Below are 19748 nucleotides of genomic sequence, written 5' to 3'. Positions count from 1 at the left end.
TATTCCAAGTATAGAACTCTTAAAAACCTGCCTTTAAGTGAACATACAGAAGCTATGAGCACCTTTTGAGAATTGTTTACACACCATATTTAAGTGGAATGGCAGCATATTTAAAACGCATTTGATCTATGATCAAGTGATGCGTACCTTCCCCCTGAAAGAAAAATTAAAAAGCGCAAGAATGCCGTACCTTCTTAAAAACCTTTCCATTCGGCTGCATTTCGTTTTCTTCACTTAGGATTTCTCTGGTCCCAAGGCTGTCCTTCTTCCCAAACTTGGACACGGCATGATCAAACAACTTATCCAGAGTGTCGGCTCCAGGGATGTCTATGACAGCTAGCGAGTCGAAGTGCGTGACAGAGCGATATGGACTTCCGGGTTTGTCTGAAGTGGGCTTAGCTTTTATTCTCTTTGCCATAGCGTTTTTCTTCTTGGCGTTGGTAAGAAAATACCATGGAATAAATATAAGGGCACTGTATATTGTTATTAACAAGTGGACAGGCAGCAAAATAATGGTGAGCACGTTTAGCCTAAGTTTCATAGTGGCAAGGCTCCTACAGTGGTGTTTATTTCTTGTTATTCTTTGGCTGCAGAAAGCCTTATTTTGCTGAAGAAGGCAATAATGGAAGCAGCAGTAAGAGTAGCAGTATAGCCAAGGCAGTTCGATTTTAATGATACAAATAGAAGTTAGTAATCTTTGGAAGCCGACAATAAAGTACACCTGCAGGTGAAGACAATGAACCAGGCAGAGAGCAGGAAAAAAAAAACAAAAAAAACAAGAGTATTAATAAGTTGATAGCAACACTGATTTAAATACTCAGGTCTTCAGTAGTTTCTATAATTGATCTGATACAGAAAGTTGAAATAACTGGTCTGAAAGACTGGCATTTTCCATTTTTAAGCATTGCCGTGAACTTCTGAATTTAATTTTGTCTAGGTTTTTAAGTACACTCTCCTCTGAACATCACTCTGCAAGTCAGTTGAGTGACGCTACTTCAGTGCTTACATGAATGTATGGATGGGATACTGAAGTTTGGCTGAACTTTGGGAATGCCAATAGTGAGGTTTCTCTTAAACACATAGGTGCAAAAGGGGTAGTTCTAAATAGGATTAGGTTTTATATCCAAGATGGGAGAAATCCACCAACGTAGGTTTATTTCTCAATGATCGACCCGGAAATACTATTTCTGAGTTAACACTGTTCACGATCTCCTATCCTCATTGTACTGTCGAGCAATACAATTGTAAAGTCCTAAGTGTTCATTTTGTGCTCAAAATTGCACCCGGTGCCTGGGAATAGTAGTAGCAGGTCCAAACTAGTGTCAGTCCAGTCCTGGCCCTTGCCCATTACCAGTTCACACTTACGAGGCAGTCAGCACACAGGTCAGATCCAGTGTCTTTCAAACTTTTTTTGGTAGGGGGGTAGAGGGCAGCTAAACCGCTTCTTCAAATAAAAACTCATGCAGGCTTCCCACATATGCAACTAAAGTGGAACCGCTCTGGCTGAATCCAGAGCCGACCCCACCCCGCCCCAGACTTCCCGGAACCCCACTCCCAAAGTGACTGCCACTGAAGCATTTGCAGTGAAAAGCCTTGTGGAAAGAGCTAGGTGCTACAGTGTGCAGTACAAGCTACAATTACGACAGGTGTCCAGAGGGAGTGTGAAATGGGCCACCAGTACATAAGGGAGACTGTGGACATGAGACTTAAACTGGACCCGGCAAAGGAGGAAAAGAATGGAGAGCGTTCCGGGCAGGGAAGCCACATGGAGAGACAAAGAGATGGGGTGAAAGGGCTTTGGGGGAGTAGGGAGTGCCAATACCAAGGACACTAGCCTGACTGGGGCACGGAGTGCATGTTGGCTAAAGGGGCCACGGTAGTACAGGGTCTGACAGATCAAAGTGATTTGGATTCAATTAGGCACAAAACCAGGGGCCGTTGCAGGTCAGGAAAATTGTGCCAATTGGAAAGGAACTGCAGCAACAGCCTCGGGGATAACACTAACTCACAGGGAGCTGCCCTTTTTTCAGCTGAGAAAGGTAGTTTGGAGAGTGGCGGCGTATTTCAACTATAAAAATTAATAGTTCACTTTGAGGAGACAGACTGAAGCCCATCCTTCTGCAACTCTTGTGGAAATAGACTATTGAAGCCAGGACAGTTGTTCGTTTTTACACCAATCACCAAGAAGTGGGAGCTTAATCCTGCCCCGGTGTTTGTTCATGTCCTTCAACTGAGTGGGGTAAAGTGAGCAAGAAACTACAAGCGGAAAGACCCGGGTCTCGGTCCCCATCTTGGTCACTAACTGGCTGGGCAAGCTTGAGCCAGACAACCGATCTGAGCTTAAGATTAGACTAGAGCAGGAGCCCTTAACTTCTTAGAGGTGATGGACCCCTTTTAGAATCCAAGGAGAACTATAAACCCAAGCTATGCAAAATGGTATCTATAATTTTAGGGGGCTCGTGGATTCCTGGAAATCCATCCACGAACCCCTAAGGGTGACACCGACGCCGAAGTAAGAACTGCTGGCCTAGATGATTTCCCGGGATCCTTCCAACTTTAAATTTTGTGACCTGCCCTACCTAGAAATTGCTTCCTTGGTTTCTCTGACAAGTCTGGTCATGCATTTCTTCGAGATAAGATATGTCAAGTGTCTACCATGGTGTCTGGTCCTCAGTATGCAAGATCCCCTCTAACAATCCTCCCTTCCATCATCTATTTCATGATGACCCAAATCCATAATAATCCTTCATTTTTCTAACTTCCTACATCACATGAATGTCTACCACTCATTTTGATCCTTGACTATATTACCAATATTACCAAACATCTAAGCACCTAAGTATATAGCAGAGACCAGTAGTTCTCAACACTATCAAACCCAATACCTCTTAGAACAAATATTCTGTAATATTCCTTTATCTTCAAGGATAGTCACAGATGATAACCTACTTATGTGTATAATTAAAAAAATAATAATTCCCTACTGGTAATAGGAATACCAAAAGGAAATTAACTCAAGACAAAATAATTTTTCAATATATAAATTTTCAGACACAATACCAGAAGATCGAAAAAAAAAAAAAAGTCTTGCCTTCAATTGAGAAATTGTCAGACTTGGGGCTGAAGATATATAAAGAAGGCAGCTTTTGATGAGTTTATAATCTAATTGGATTAACTGTATTATACATTTTTAGTCATTCATTCATGTTATATACACTTAATCTTTTACACATATTTGCCTTAAGCCTTGGAGGTAGGGAAATGTCTTCTACTTAATCCTCGTAATACAGAGACACAGACACAGAGAGAGAGAGAGAGTAGGCAAGCCTAGAAGAACACTCAGGTGAGGAGCGATCAGAGACATTATTTACTCCAGGCATTTTGAAATTCTTTCTGGTGGTGGCGAGAGGGGCATGGGTCATCCGTTTGAATAAAATCTTATGCAAATATGGAAAACACAAATATATATAGATAAAAGCCAAAAGCAGAGCTGCTTTGGTGGGAAAGGCTTGACAGCCCCTGACTGGACTTCTCGGATGCCCTAGTTTAGCTGAACATTTGATCCATGGATACTGGTGAATGAGGAGCCAAGTGCACATTGTCAGGGATGCCTGTCCCCATGTCTGGTGCTCTTTCAAGCCCACTGGACAGCCTCTGCCCGGTTCTGCCTGTCATCTTAAAATCTCTCCTTGCCAGCGGTTTTCCAGGGTTACACTCACATATACTGATAAATTGATTTCAAAAAAAGATGAGAGCACCTACCATGTGTAAGTTTCGAGCACTTGATACAAAGATGAGTAAAGCATGCCCTCAATCTTTTAAATGCATGTACATATGGGAGAGGGTAGGGAGATCAGTTCACAAGTAGGTAGAATATATCCCATAAGAGGGGTGCCTGCCTGGCTCAGTTGGAAAAGCATGTGACTCTTGGTCTTGGGGTCCTGAGTTTGATCCCCATGATGGGTGTAGAGATTACTAAAAAACAAATATATCGCATAAGAACAAAATGCTAAACATATTCAAAGGAGGAGGGAAATTACAGTCAGTTTGGGAGGGAAAAAAAAAAGAGATGGAGGAAGTAGGAAGTAGAACCATCCAGAAAGGTTTCACAAAAAACACAGCAGTTGAAGTAGGCATGAAGGATGGTATGTTGTCAAAAGACAAATAAAACAACTGGAAAATGAGGACAGTCTTAACAGAGAGAACAAATGGAGGAGTGAACGGATGGAGGCAGAACAGGGCAGGATGGATGTGAGAAACAGCAAGTACTGAGTGTAGCAGATGCTTTAATGCTTTCCATGTAAAGTGCTCCTCCTCTTTTGGAATCTAAGTCAATGGGAAAATGGAATTTTTTAGAGCCAACGTTGCAAGCATGCAGCTCTACTCTAAGAGACACATGTGTATGATGATTTAGCAACTCAAGATTCAACACCTGCCTGTTGTATTAAGGGGAAATGAACTGTTCTCTACAGAAGAGAAAGTCTGATTTCCTGAGTGGTAGATGGGTTAAACTAAGCTAGAAGATCCGGGTCTAACCTCACATGTGCTGTTAAGCGGGACTCTGAACAAGTCCTGTGACCTCTCACTTAAGAGCTCTGGGGCAGTGGCATCGTGTACAGAATAGGAATGCCGCCTGCATTATCCCTTCGCGACATTGTTGGCAGAATCCTTCCCCACAGCCAGCTTACAATCCACGGACAACAATCATCAGTCCCCGGAATGCACTCTCAACCGTCTCGCCCCCTTTCATGTTGTTGTACTTATTCGGCACAACTACAACCTGGTTAAACCCAGTTCTTCACTGAAGTCTGCATCTGTACCCACGCAGCTGAACTTGGCTGGAGAAAAACTGGACTGCACTGAATGCCCTCCTCCCCCATATCCACGATGGCTACCTCCAGCAGGCCCTCAGTGCTGTGCAGAGACCACACTGTGCCCTACCACTCAGTTCACTGGGTTTCCTGGTCACTNGCTCCTCCCGCATCCTCATTCTCCACTGCTGGGCTGGCTTACTGCTCCACAGAGACCACCACAACAGTCTGCAGAGAACGTGCACACCCTCCTACCACTGTACCGACCCGCCTTCTTGCATCTGCGGCCACGTGCTCTTTTCTCTCTGGTGACTCTGCCTGAGCGCCAGGGCCTGAGGATCAAGGCCGCTCCGGGCCAGGGCTGACCCCTGCCTCCACCTGGGCCCTGTCTCCTGACTCTTCACTCTCAAGCCCATGAACTTGCCCTGCTCCACTGAATCGTACCCATTAGCATCGTAACAGGCTATTCTTTCTCTCACCTTAAAAACCAACACCTCTCTTGGATGTTCTCTGGCCACAGCCTCATTTCTTCGCAACGGGACTTGAGAGCCGCCTATGCTCTTCCTCTCCCAGTTCTCTCCCCCTATTTCCTCTTGAACCTACTACTCGGGCTTTTACCCCCTACCGCTCAAATTGCTCTGATCGAGGGCCCCCAATGACCTCCGAGTCTTCACATCCTGAGGTCAATTAAGGCGCCCTCATTCCCTTGACTCATCAGCAACCTTTGACATGGCTGACTCCTCTGTTCCTGACTGAATTTCGCTTGGCTTCCAGGAGACAGCCCTTCTTCCGGTTTTCTTCTGACTTCCCTAGCTGGCCCTTCTCAGTCTTCTTCGCTGCTGCTTCCTTGTCTCCCTGACCTCTAAATGCGACAGTCCTCAGTCACTGAGCCTCCTCTTGGCTTTCTCTACATTCACTCCCATGGTGACCTCATTTAGGCCCGCAGCTTCAGACGGCATATATACACTGACGACTCCAAATTTCTCCCCCTAGCCTGGAGGCCTTCTTTAAACACCAGATTTGTCGATCCAACTTTTTCCTCAACAGGTCCATATCAGACAAGCACCTCAGACTTAGTCAAAGCTGAGCCACTGATCGTCCTGCCACACACCTATCCTACCCAGTCTTGCCTGGCTCAGTAATTCCGGCTGCTCTGGTTTCAGCCACTATCAATCTCCCACCTAAATACATGCAATCGCCGATCTGGTCTCCCTGCTCCCACTTTTATAACAAACTCTAAACTTGGCAGAGTGCTCCCGTTAAAATGTAAGGTAGATCAGGTCAGTCGTCTGCCCAAAACCTTTCAAAGAATCCCCATACGACCCACTCAGAAGTTAGTCCTCACTCTGCCCTACAAGACTATGGGGATCTTTCCCCTCTCTCTTAAATCTCTGCTTTCGTCTCCCATGCTTTCCCCTAGCTCATTCCGCTTTAGTTCAACCTGTTCCTTGCGGTTCCTGGAACATACCAGGCATGACCCTGCTTCAGGCCCTTTGTACATGTTTCCCCTACCTGGAATGTTCTTCTAAGATGCCTGCAGAGCTGATTCTTGCTCCTCCTTTTTGTCTTTCCTCAAGTATCGCCTTCTCCAGCTATCCTAAAACGGCACCCCAACACCTCCAGTCCCTTTCTCGCTCTGTTTTTCTCCTGAGCACCTATCACCAATACAACACAGGCTTTCATTTTCGTGTTTGTTACGGCTGTCCGCATTAGAACATAAGCTCCATGAGGCAGTTTGCAGTGTGCTGCTGAACACGCAGTGGCCACCACAGTCCCTTTGTGTGTTAGCAGTGCCGTAAATCTGGTGACACAAGAACGGATGGGGCATGGCTCGGAACAATAAAGTAAAAATGTGCGCAAGTACAACAGCCTGAAAGCCACCAACCTTAGTCATCGTGAAAAAATAAAAATCACTCGTCCGTGTTGACATTCTAGGACAGGGTATCCTCTTAAAATCTGTACAATAAACTTGAGCCTGGTTTTAGTTGCTTAATAGAAAATATGAAACTGGAAAAACTGCCAATTGCTCAGAAGTAAAAGACTGTTCTTACAAAAGCATGAAGGTTACACAGTTGGGACTATGTGCTTTTTCACCCATGCCTCTCTCAAAGGTAAGCTGTCCTTCCATGTATGAAGAGTGATAGCTGCTGCCCTACCCATTACGACATGAACTCCAAGCTCTGCTTCCTCGAAGTCAAGAAATTCATTTGTACGGACGCCAGGAAAGGGTAGGCCATCATCCTGGGTCACAAAACAGTTCACCGGTCCTGTTGATGGTTACCATTTCATATGGAGATCAGATGAATAACCACTCATGAGCACTGACTCTGGGCTAGGCACTGTGCTCAGTCCTCTAGATACATTATCTCCTTGAATCCTTCAGGAAAACCCTTGAGGCGGTACCCTCATTTTACTGAAGATGTAACCAGTCTCAGAGAGATCATTTGCCCAAGGTGACACAGCAAAGTAGGGATTTTGATCCAGATCTAATAAATTCTAAATAGACTGTAATCGATTTAAATAGATTTTAAACCTATGCTTTCAGTTCTATTGTCTGTGACCCTGGTCATACCAGTATAATCTAAATAGGTGACGGTGACAAACTTTGTGTATGAAGAAATCCTGGCAGCAATTTTGAGCACCAATCCATCCTACATCCCGAGCATGTGCGTGGAAAAATGCCCTTTAGGTATATAGTAAGTCCTAGAAGTCTTAGGGGAAAATCAGATAAAATTTTACCTCTTGTCTTGAGGTCAAGTTTAATGTTAAATATTTCATTCCAGTTACTTCAAATGTTCTGAGATAGTTAGGTTAAACACAAAAAGCATTAGTGATACATTTAAGCTCCAGTACACAAAGTAAACAAACACTACATATTGATTAAAGTCTGAATTTAAAAGAAGAAATCATCTCCCCCAGAAGCACGTGACACAACATCAATTTAAGAATGAAAAAGAAAAACTAATAATAAACTGAAGTCCATTAATACCAAGACATTTTTCCCCCAGAAGTTTGAGAAAACAGACTATCCCAAGCAAGGATCCATGCATTTGCCAAGTTGAAACACATAATAAGGACAGATTAATGTCATCTGTCCTTCACAAGCAATCTTATGAAAATGTAAAAGGCATCAATTTGAAAATCAATGAGTAACTATGTAAGTGCTACTTTAGGAAATTGCATTTTCAAGTCACACATCATTTAAAGGGGTAATTTAAATACCAAATAAAGAGACAATCTGCCTTCTGTATCCACTCAACATTTAATCAGAAAACAATTATAAAAGTTCCAAGAGGGGTGCCTGGGTGGCTCACTCGGTTGAGTGTTGAGTGGCTGCCCTTGGCTCAGGTCATGACCTCAGAGTCCTGGGTTTGAGCCCCGTATGGGGATCTCTGTTCAGCAGGGAGTCTGCTTCTCCCTCTCACTCTCCCCCTGTGCTCTCTGTTGCTCTCAAATAAATAAATGCAATCTTTAAAAAATAATAAAAATAAATAAAATAAATAAAAATTCCAAGAGATGAAACAGATAACATATGTGGCACTTAAAAAGATCATATTTCTTTTTTTTAAGATTTTTTATTTATTTGACAGAGATAGAGACAGCCAGCGAGAGAGGGAACACAAGCAGGGGGAGTGGGAGAGGAAGAAGCAGGCTCATAGTGGAAAAGCCTGATGTGGGGCTCGATCCCATAACGCTGGGATCACGCCCTGAGCCGAAGGCAGATGCTTAACCGCTGTGCCACCCAAGCGCCCCCCAAAAGATCATATTTCTACATAGATGTTGCATCACCAAGACTTTTATAAAGGGGTGGAGTGCTTTTTTAAAAAAAAAATATTTTCTCCCACACAGTATTAAAAAGTTCCAAATGATTTTAAAACATAGAGGAGAAAGCTCAAATACGATATTAAAAGAATGGCTGTATTTGGTTAATGAAATCAAACCTCACAGGAGCTATATTACATATAATAAACTTCACATTTTAATATCAAAACATTAAAAATGTTACTATTTTAAGAAAATAAAAGGCATTAAGGGTAGCTAGTAGGATCTTTTGCTGTTAGTTTGCAAGACTGAATAATCATGTGAAATATATATTCATCTGCCCTTTTTAAGGCTCACCTGATTCAAACTGACAGACCAACCTAAACAATATGGTATAGCTCGTACAATCAAACCTTGAACCTGATACACAGTAATTATAATAAATACATTTGAAAACGGAGAAAGCAAAACAAAAACAAAAACCTAGGGCGAACATATACATGCCATGTCCCAACACACTGCACCTGTGCCTCGCTAGCTGTTTTGACTACAAGCCTCTCACTACTACAGCTGATCTTTGGGTGCGTCTCTAACAAGATTACCCGAGCCGAGCCTGTCTATTTCATCACCTGGAGAGGTATTAACCCCTGAAGTCGCCATCCTGCCAGCCTCTTCCCAGTTTTTCCCAGCAAAGAAAGCACCAAGGCTGCCATGTTGAAGATGCTCTTTCACTCTGTAGCCAAAGTCCCCTCCCATAATGCTTTAAGAACATCCCCAGCATGCAACAGATTATGTTTTTTCTAGGTCATAGGATCTTATAATTGGGATCCTATCTATATGTGTTGAAATGAGGAGATCTAGGAGCCAATGTTGCTGCCTACACACTTCACATACACTGTGTATAATTATGCATCTATTCCTCATTTTAAGTGATCACAACACACTTCATTTTTAAATAGGAAGCTTTCAAAAGTCAGGAGTTGGTTGTATAGATTTAATCCAAAACTCACATTTAAGGAATTCTGAGGCTAGACCAAGCTAGAAGTGGCACCTACTGACAAAGCATGATGTTACGATCCAACTTGATTAGACATCAGGAGAAAGGGAGGGAAACTAGGTTCTGGGAGGTATGTATTTGGAAAGAAATAAAAAAGGGTTCCGTGTTGTAAAAAGGGAGTAGATAGCACAATGCCAATTTCAATGTCCTAGGCTACTGCTGAAGATCTGTAGCTACTGCTACAGATCCCTGTAGACAGAACCTGCTGTTAAATTAGAGGGCACGTCGCGCCATGGTGTACACTTTAATTTTGTCTGTAAAGTCTTCTATTTCCTAGGTATTTTTTCTCTAGGGGAACACAGTTATGGTTTCAATATAAAACTATCAAAAATAATTCAAAATAACTTTAGAATTAACTTACAGTTACAATAAATGTATTTTGTCCAAGTGAGAGACTGTATCTTTCTCCTGTCAGGTCATCTATTAATAATAAAGTAATATAAACTGCAGGCTGCCAACCATGAGTATAGATCAGAAAAAGAAAATCTGTGACCAGCATAATACTTCCCCTAGTAATAACTTTGTGTAACAGGGAGAATTTTGCAACCATACCATTTTTTGCCACATGACCTACCCTCCACATTTGCTAGAGGAGGAGCCAGTCCAACAGGTTAGTTCTTCGCTAATTGTTTCCCAGTACTTTATACTGTTAAAAATTATGCAACAATGTAGTCTTAAACCATTTGTTACAAAATGGCCAAATAAATCACTACAATTCAGCCACATGGCTGCCATATGAAACCGCATTGGGTTTTTTTGTTTTTGTTTTTTTTTAAAAGCTCACTCTGCTCTTCAGTATTAAATATACCTTTATAAGTGAGACTAATAAAAGAACTCAAAGACTAATAAATCTATTGAAGACTGAAATCCTGTAGCCATTCAGTCAACTCTCAAATATTAGCACTAGTAAAGAGAAGAGCAAAGATATTCCAAAGACTGCAAAGAATTCAAAAAAATTTTTTTTATTCTTAGCATTTCATTATGGCTGTACCTGACATTTTAAAGAATTCTTCATTAAAGGAGGAAGCCACGTGACACTAAATACAAGAAGCCATGGAAAAGTACTCCTAGAGTTAATGTCTCCATACCAGGGATGAGGAATATTTTCCATTCTGTTCTCTTCACGTTCATTTGCTTCCCTGGCCCATGCATGCTTCACTAGGGTGAGTGAGGGAGGGGGATAAGGGAATTAGGTATTTCTGCTCTGAAGTGTGTTTTGGGACAGCCAAGGCCCAGCTATGCCAATTGAAGAGGAGTCTCTGAAGTGTCAAAGACACTCCAAAGGATTTGTAAACTCCTGAACACAACTGGACATATGTTTCTGCCAATGCGTTCAGCAACTCCTACTCTTTGCCTTGGTACTTTTTCTCTTACATATCTAGATGGGCTGTAAGCCAAGTGCTATAAATGTTTGTCTATGTTTGTAGGGTGTGTGTATGAGACAGAGAGAGAAAGAGAGAGAGAGAGAGAAAGGGGCGGGAGAGAGGAGCGGGGAGAGAAGAGGAGGGAGCCGGGGAGGGAGGCAGAGAGAAAAGACTCTCTGTGGATAAATAAGTCAACTATAGAAGCCTGAACACTACTGCCCTCACGGTGGCACCAAAGTCTAGTTCCCCAAGGAAACTCTAACATCCCTGATACCTTACCTCTTTTATCAATCATGGGGTAGCGTGCTAAGTAGCTGAATTCAGAGATGGCTAATTCGGGCCTGCTGATGAAAATCTCTGGCCATGTTTAAGATTTTTCTAATGCAGGCTGAGCAGTAGACTTTAGCTCTGAGCTACCCAAGAACATTAAGTCTTGAATTTCTTTACACTTGGAATTCAAAGATCATTATTGGCACCTAAGAACTACTGGATCTTCTGCTTCAAGTTTATAACCTGTTAAAATTAAAGCAATTCTCAGAAGACCAGAAAGACAAGAGAGGCAGCATAGTACACAGGGTTTTGGTCCTGGTTCAGCAACTTGCTGAACTGTAAGACCTAGAACAAATTAAATAACCTCTTGTCTGTTTCCTCATCTGTAAAATGAGAAAATTGGATTCTTATTTTAAGATAGCACAGGCCCATAAAAATTTTGAAAGCAAAGAAGGGTGGTAAGAGGAATGGCACAGCTGCCTTGCAGGGGGGGGCAGGTAGGGATATTGTAAAAAACCAAAAACCCTACCATTTGCTGTCACCATCATTTCATAAAATACAGAATGCATTTAATGCCTCCAAATTAGATGGACAGATCTTATAATAACAAGCAATCATTTAAATGGGAAAAGTTTAACCTTAAAAAACTCATGGTCTGTCGTCATTACTTCCCTCACTTCACCCTGGACCACTAAAAACTCCTCACTGACCAGCATTGTCTAAAAATCAATGTTTGGGAAACACTGGACTAGGTAATTCTCAAGATCCAAGACTCAAACACTCGGATTCTAATTTTAAGTACGCCGTCGTGTTTCTTTTATTCCACACTGTGGTCTAGAGTAGATGCTTCAGTGATACTTAAAATTCTGCAAACCATAAATGTATTTAAATCAGTTTTGAGAACCAGTAACTAGAACGAGCTTCAGTTTATTAGGGAGAGTATACACTACTACAGACATCATGTCATCAAAAATAACAAACCTCCTTATAGATTAGGAAATTGAGGCAAAGGGAAGCAAAACCGCTTGCCAAAGACTCGCAGCTGGTAATCCTCAACAGTTGGAACAGGAACTCCAATGTGTGACTCCATTTTTCGGTAACTGCTCAAGGAGAAAACATTTACTTAGACTTCAGTGATCACTTCCCCTTTTAGAAATGAATGGTGATGGTTTAAATTTTAGAAGCTGTACAGGGTAAAAAGTTTTCCCATTTTACTTTTCCAAATATTGTTCTTTTAACACAAACATGGAGACTGGCAGGGTTTTTCCACTACAGGAAGAGTCAAGATGCCTGTTAGTATGGTTAAAACTTAATTTCCTCCAAAAGCTGATAAAATTACACATTTAGAATTTTCAAAGAATACTTACAGATTTCCTTTTTCTCTTAAGAAGAACACATATATCTTTTGTGATTTCAATCTGCAATAAAAGACAACATTTATGGGTACACTGACATAAGAAAGAACCCCTTTTAAAAACACTCTGGTGCTGTTTCACATTACCTGTGCACCTTAGTTCACGATGAGCCAGGTATCAAAGGGGAAACAAGGAATGACTAGAGATGATCGTCTGGCTAGAAGTAATGCTATTAGGATCGCAGAAAAGTAACTGAGCCTGACCAAGAAAGAGTCAAAACTCTGTGGGAAAACGGCAAGATGAAAAAATGGGCAGAGGAACTAAACAGACATTTCTCTGAAGAGGAGGACATCCACATGGCCAACAGGCACATGAAAAGGTACTCGACATCACTCATCGCCAGGGAAATGCAAATCAAAACCACAATGAGCTATCACCTCACACCTGTCAGGATGGCTATCATCAAAAAGACCACAGATAACAAGCTTTGGCGAGTTTGTGCAGAAAAGAGAAGTTCTGTGCGGTGTTGATGGGAATGTAAATTGGTGCAGTCAGAAAACAGTACGGAGGTTGCATAAAAAAATTCAAGGGGCGCCTGGGTGGCACAGCGGTTAAGCGTCTGCCTTCGGCTCAGGGCGTGATCCCGGCGTTGTGGGATCGAGCCCCACATCAGACTCCTCTGCTGGAAGCCTGCTTCTTCCTCTCCCACTCCCGCTGCTTGTGTTCCCTCTCTCGCTGGCTGTCTCTATCTCTGTCAAATAAATAAATAAAATCTTTAAAAAAAAATTCAAAATACAATGATCACATGATCCAGCAATCCCACTTCTGGATATACAGCCAAGAGAAACGAAAACAGGATATCAAAAAGAGATTGGCGCTCCCATGCTTACTGCAGCATTATTCACAATAGTCAAGATATGGAAACAACCGAAGTGTCCACCAATGGATGAATAGATAAAGCAAATGTGGTATGTACATACAAGGGAATATATTCAGCCATGAGAAAGAAGGAAGGACCGCCATTTGCAACAACATGGATGGACCCTGAGGATATGCTTTGTGAGATGAGCCAGGCAGAGAAAGAAAAATGTGGTATGATGTCACTCATTTGTAGAATCTAAAAAAGCCAAACTCACAGAAACAGAGTCGAATGGTGGTTACCAGGGGCTGGATGGGGGACCCAGGGAGACGTTGTTAAAGGGTACAAACTTGCAACTAGAAGATGAGTAAGTTCTGGAAATCTAATACACAGCACAGTGATCACAGTCAACAATACTGTGTCATATACTTCAAAACTGCTAAGAAACTAGATCTTAAATGTTCTCACCACAAAAAAAGAAACGATAATTATGTGATGCAACAGAGGTGTCAGCTAAAGCTACAGTGGTAATCGTAACGATATATAAATGTATCAAATCAACATGTTGTGCACTTCGCACAATATTACATGTCAATTATATCTCAATAAAAAATTTTAAAGTAAAATAAAAAGAAAATGGCAAGAAGCAGGAGTCATACTGTTAATAGTTTTATTTGTACCTCTTATCCCCACCCCCCATCAGGACAGGAGCCAAGTTCAGGGATAAAGTCTGACCACAGGAAACTAGTCAATCTACCCAGATATCCCCACCCCCAAGGGCCTGCAGGCGCCTAGCAATTTTCCCATCAAAACCCAAAATGAACAATTTTCTTTAAACAGTGCAAGATTCTTTCCAAATCAAAATAAATCGCTGTTTTAGGCAAAAACCTAGAGATATTTTCATCTTCCCTGAACGAATATACAGATCAGTCTTATGATGTTCTTGAAGATATATAGGCTATGAAGGTTTATGGTCAGTTCACAGCTGAGGATTAACCTATTTTGTACAGTGCGGGAGAAAACGACTTATCATCTGAATACTCAGAATAGCAAAATAAGGCCCTTCTGTAATTTGACATTGCTTACTTACATTTCAACACCGCGGGGCGTCCTGGGCACAATTATGAATTTGAAGAAGAAATGAAGTCTTATCTCCATGCGATAATACTCAGTGCTACTTGCATGGGACTATGAGAAAAACCCTCCAAACACTTTTTTAAAAAAAATCCAGACACTCCAATGGAAGTCGCAAACATCCATATGACTAATGACCACACGAACTACTTGGTATGAACTCAGTTCATTTTCTCTTTTGCTACCATCAGAACAATGAAGGAAAGAATGATTTATACCCAGACCTATCCCTAACAGAGCATGCCTTTTGTTTTGTTTCATAGAACTACTTTTCCACTCCAAGTGGATATCCATAATCTACTTTTGGGGAGAGCGTGCTGGGGACAGTATCAGTACACGAGTGCACACAGATGGTTAAGACTACTTATAAACAGAAGGCATGCTACTTACCATTTTCTTATTTTTCTCCCCCAGGGCTAACATTTGATATTAACATAAGCAGAGTAAATCTCTGCATATACATATTCAAGTAAAGTCTAAAGAGCTCAAAAGGAGAATGTTGGGGAAGAAAAACTTCATATTTCTAAAAACAAACGGATAGATTTCCCCCCCCCCAGAGTAACTCAGGTAACTGATAAAAGACAAAGACCAGCTTTCTACAAAATCATTTAAAGGCCTATGGGTGGCAGGGGAGAAATACAAAACTCTCCACTAGCTTGCTTAATTTGGAAAATAATTTCATCAGTAAGCATCTGTAAAGGAGAGTTTAAATCAAAAGTGTCAGAGAATTCTCTCAGCTGGGATGAGAGCCCCAGCTTCAACCTTCTACTCATCTCCAGTCTCACAGCCCTCCATCAATCAGGCAAGACAAAGCAACTCTCAGTGGTTCTTAAATATAACAGACATGATTTTTTTTTAGCGCCTGTATCTTTAATGGACATTTTTTTTCATCGTTTAAAAAACAAAACAAAAAGCAACTGCTGCCCAGCACATAGAAGGGAACTAAATCACATTTCCTAACCTAATTTTTTCTACACAATGGAAAAACTGACCCTGAACTTAACCTCTCCCCTAGCCTCCCCTCTACACAATAGCACCGCGCTCTTGAAGTCATTCTATTAAAATAAATAGAAGAAATAATTTCATATAAAAGAACTAAGCAGATGATCACTGCACAGCTTCCATTTACAAACGACTGGGCCTAGGGATGATCTGGCTGAAATCAGAATGCAAATTTGGGACACACTTTTCACTTCCACGTGTATATGCAAGTTTTTGTTAGCACAGGGAAGTTGGAAATCCTTCGCAAGGCAAATTTTTAACAGACTGAAGCATATAATATAGTTTGTTTCTACTTAATGATTACCTGGTGGCAAGAAAAAAAGAGCATATAGCATCTAGAGATTATCATCTTTCAATTAGGAAATGAGGCAGCCCTGAGAAAGCCTTACTCATCGAATACCATGGAGCAAAACAGTGTCCAGGTAGCTAACAGGCGGTGATTAAGGAAAAAGCAACCACAAATACGAGGCAGGGCTGTTCAACTTCAGACAACCCTCATATTTTGAGACAGACTTCAAAACAAACCATTAATGTGTTTAGTTTTTGCCCTCTTGCAAATAAGTTAGTCGGCTAGCCAATATTTTGAAAACACTCTTCTAGAAGTAAAGTCAATACTCAACTTGTGATAACATCTGTTGGAAATGTTTAAAGCATGATCAATCTTCCTCCTGTAATTAATGTCTCAAGGACCAAGTTTAGTACATTTAAAAGAGAATGCTTCAAAAAGAGTGGGAAATATTAACAAAGTCCTGAGCATTTAGTGTGCAAATCTAAAAGTAAATTCTGGTGAGTCCCTTACAGAACAATCTCCTTTTATGTATGTCACGTATTTGCTAATGGATGAAAACTGCCATAACTATAACACTGTTCAAAGGCTAGAAATGTTGAGATCAAGAAACAACACAGGTACAAAACAGCATGTATGACTCCATTTTATATACAAATACTTGTGTGGGTACATATTCATAGAAAAATTAGCAAGATATGCACCAAATATTAATGCTAGCTATTGCTGTATGGTAGGATTAAAGGTGAATTTTATGTTTTAAAATTTTTTTGTTTTAATGTTTTATATACTTTGAAATTCTTTGTGCTGATTTTAATAGCTTCCAAAATTTTCATAAATATTGTTTATTTTTTAAATGATTTTTAAAAAGTCATAAAGAAGAAGAAAATGACATTTAAAAGAGGCCTACATGACTATCATAAGCCAATCAAACTACTAGAGGGTACTGTTCAGAAGCTAAGCTATAGTAGAATCTTTTCTTTTCCCCTTAAGAATATACAAAGTATGAGTGGCTCAAGAGCCTTAAATGTTTCACAGGCTTGTAGGTCACTTGACTCATAAACATTAAAATGTATTAAACAAATATAACCTAAATAATAAAACTACTGAAAATGTATCATGTAATAGCGTAAAAAGTGTGGAGATGATTCCAGGCTGTCATAGACTAGAATGCTGACTCATGGAAAAGTTAGGTAACCTAAAACGGAATGTGTTTTAAAAATATTCATGATATCTCAATAAAGTGTTTTTAAAAAACCACAAACATTATAAAATATAAAATACAAAGTGAAAGTATCCTTTTTATTCAAACCTCCAGAAATAACAGCTTTTAATAGTACAGTGGATACCCTTGGGGATGTTTTCGTAAGCATAGTCTAATACACACGTGCGCACGCGCACACACACACACACACACAGTTTTTAAGCAAAAAATGAATCATACTACCTATATAGGTTTGCAACTTTCTTTTTTAAAAATATGACTCTCTTACATGTCTTTCCATGCCAGAATACATAGATCTACCCAATACTCTTAAACAGGGGCGCCTGGGTGGCTCAGTGGATTAGGCAGTTAAGCATCTGCCTTCGGCTCAGGTCATGATCCAGGGGTCCTGGGACTGAGCCTGGCATTGGGTCTCTGCTCAGTGGGGAGTCAGTTTCTCCTCCTCCCCTCCCCTCCACCCCTCCTCTCTCCTGGTGCTCACTCTCTGGCTCTCTCTCTCAAATGAATAAATATTTTTTTAAAATACCCTTAAACAGTTATATGGTATTCCAGCGACAAATATCCTTAACAATATATTTATGCCAGTGTGTCTATAGGATATATTTCTAGTAGAATTGCTGAGTCAAAAGGGTATGTGACCATTTTAGGTTTTAGTCTATTAAAATTGCCCTCCAGGTCTAGAAGCCGAGATACTCAGTAGCAGTGATCACATGCAGCACCCAGACCTTGGGTTTCCAATTACCATTCTCCAGTAAAAGGAACCAGGGCCCTTTAGAGAAGTAGTTGATTCCAGGGCCAGGGCAGGAAAAATGCCAGTTGAGCCTGGTATCTTCTGGGGCCAGAAAGTAAGGAAATGCTTTAAAAAAAAAAATGGGGATACGCCAAAGGGACATAGGGGCCAACACAAAAGAGCTCCCAATGGTCAAAGCTGGAACTATTTGAACAACAATGTAAACAACAGTATTCGATTATATCCAAAAGAATAAAATAAATATCCATGAGTTCATACTAATATAAATAAATGATGGACCAAATAAATAAGTACAGGAGGGAGAAGGGACAAAACTTCCTTATATAAAAATTCTAATTAATATATGTGGAAGGAATCAAGGAAATAGAAAATCTCCATTAGAACACTACAGTAAGGGCGCCTGGGTGGCTCAGTCAGTTAAGAGTCTGCCTTCAACTCAGGTCATCATTCCAGGGTCCTGGGGAGTCTGCTTGAAGATTATCTCACTTCCTCTCCCTCCTCCCCACCCCATGCACTTGTGTATGCTCTCTCTCAAATAAACACATCTTTAAAAAAAATATACCCATATCTCCACATCCCCTTCAACACTGAATTGAATTCTGTACAACAGGTACCAAGAACACTTTTTTGATATTTTTCAATGAATATATTAAAATGTTTCACTATATCTAAATTTCTTACATGAATGACTATGAATCCAGTCCTTTGCCCATTTTTTCACTTGATTATTCATATTTTCTTGATGATTCATAAGAGCCCTTTGTATATTAAGGAAACAAATGCTCTGACATATTACAAACACTGTTCCCAGTATAGCTTTTCTCTTATTTTGGGTATTTTGGGCCAAATATTGTTTTTTATGTTTTCAGTAATAACATGTATCAGTAGTCTCCTTTGTGGCTTCTGGGTCATTTTCCCTCCTCAAGATTATACAATTTTTTTCCTTATATTTCCTAAAAGTGTGATTATCAAGTCAAACATAGACTGGGGGATGGTGGGAAAGGAAACTCTTGATATATACCTATAAAATTATTTTCCAGAAGGGCTGTGCCTGTTTATACTCCCATTAGCAGCATTAAATATTTTGCTATAAAATAAATTTTTAATAGGAAAATATCTACCTTACTTACATTCCACCCAAAAGAACCCACTTACCACCTTAAAAAAAAAAAACTACGTCACACTGAGATTCTCTGAAATTCTCCTGTGTCAAAGACTATTCATTCCCTTCTTTCTATCCAGAATTCTGCTCAAAAGCCACATTTTCTGGGATATCTTCACTGATACCTTGAGCTAACATTTCTTGTCTTCTTTTCAACTTTTATAGCTCTTCCCTAACAGCTTGAAACTTGAATTACATTACCCAAATGGGTATCATCTCTTTGCCTTCCACTCAGGTGATAAGAAGGATTTTGAATGGGGGCGCCTGGGTGGCACAGCGGTTAAGCGTCTGCCTTCGGCTCAGGGCGTGATCCCGGCATTATGGGACCGAGCCCCACATCAGGCTCCTCTGCTATGAGCCTGCTTCTTCCTCTCCCACTCCCCCTGCTTGTGTTCCCTCTCTCGCTGGCTGTCTTTATCTGTGTTAAATAAATAAATAAAATCTTTAAAAAAAAAAAAAAAGGATTTTGAATGGAGGGAATTTCAGAAGTTAATTGTATTATTTATGAATTTATCTTAATCACTTATCTAAACAGTAAGTTCATTCAGGAAAAGGCGTGTGTCGTATTATCTCTGTATCCCACTTTGGCTTGGAAATAGTGTCAAATATTTGTTGGAATGGATAAGAGAAATAATCTAACATTTGTCAGAAAATAGAGCTGGTTGGGGCGCCTGGGTGGCACAGCGGTTAAGCGTCTGCCTTCGGCTCAG

At 40.7% G+C, this 19748-nt stretch overlaps 1 protein-coding gene across 8 annotated transcripts in view; it reads right to left on the bottom strand.

Moving 5' to 3' along the window:
- The window catches only part of ACSL4 (acyl-CoA synthetase long chain family member 4), a 78257-nt gene that overhangs the window by 35163 nt on the left and 23346 nt on the right, over nt 1-19748 (bottom strand). The window contains exons 2-4 of one of the 8 annotated variants that reach the window (XM_040629195.1): nt 12632-12682; nt 12246-12364; nt 191-721 (exon numbers count right to left, since the gene is read on the bottom strand). In XM_040629195.1, coding sequence (XP_040485129.1) covers nt 191-541 — 351 coding nt within the window. In that variant the 5' untranslated portion in view covers nt 542-721; nt 12246-12364; nt 12632-12682. The remainder of the gene's footprint in view (nt 1-190; nt 722-12245; nt 12365-12631; nt 12683-19748) is intronic. The other 7 variants (XM_040629222.1, XM_040629228.1, XM_040629204.1 and 4 more) reach the window with 7 other exon arrangements.

This window comes from Ursus maritimus (genome assembly GCF_017311325.1).
Source record: "Ursus maritimus isolate PB19 chromosome X unlocalized genomic scaffold, ASM1731132v1 scaffold_X1, whole genome shotgun sequence".
NCBI lineage: Eukaryota > Metazoa > Chordata > Mammalia > Carnivora > Ursidae > Ursus > Ursus maritimus.
Note: the sequence above shows the minus strand (reverse complement) of the source record. Positions and strands in the feature narration are given on the sequence as shown.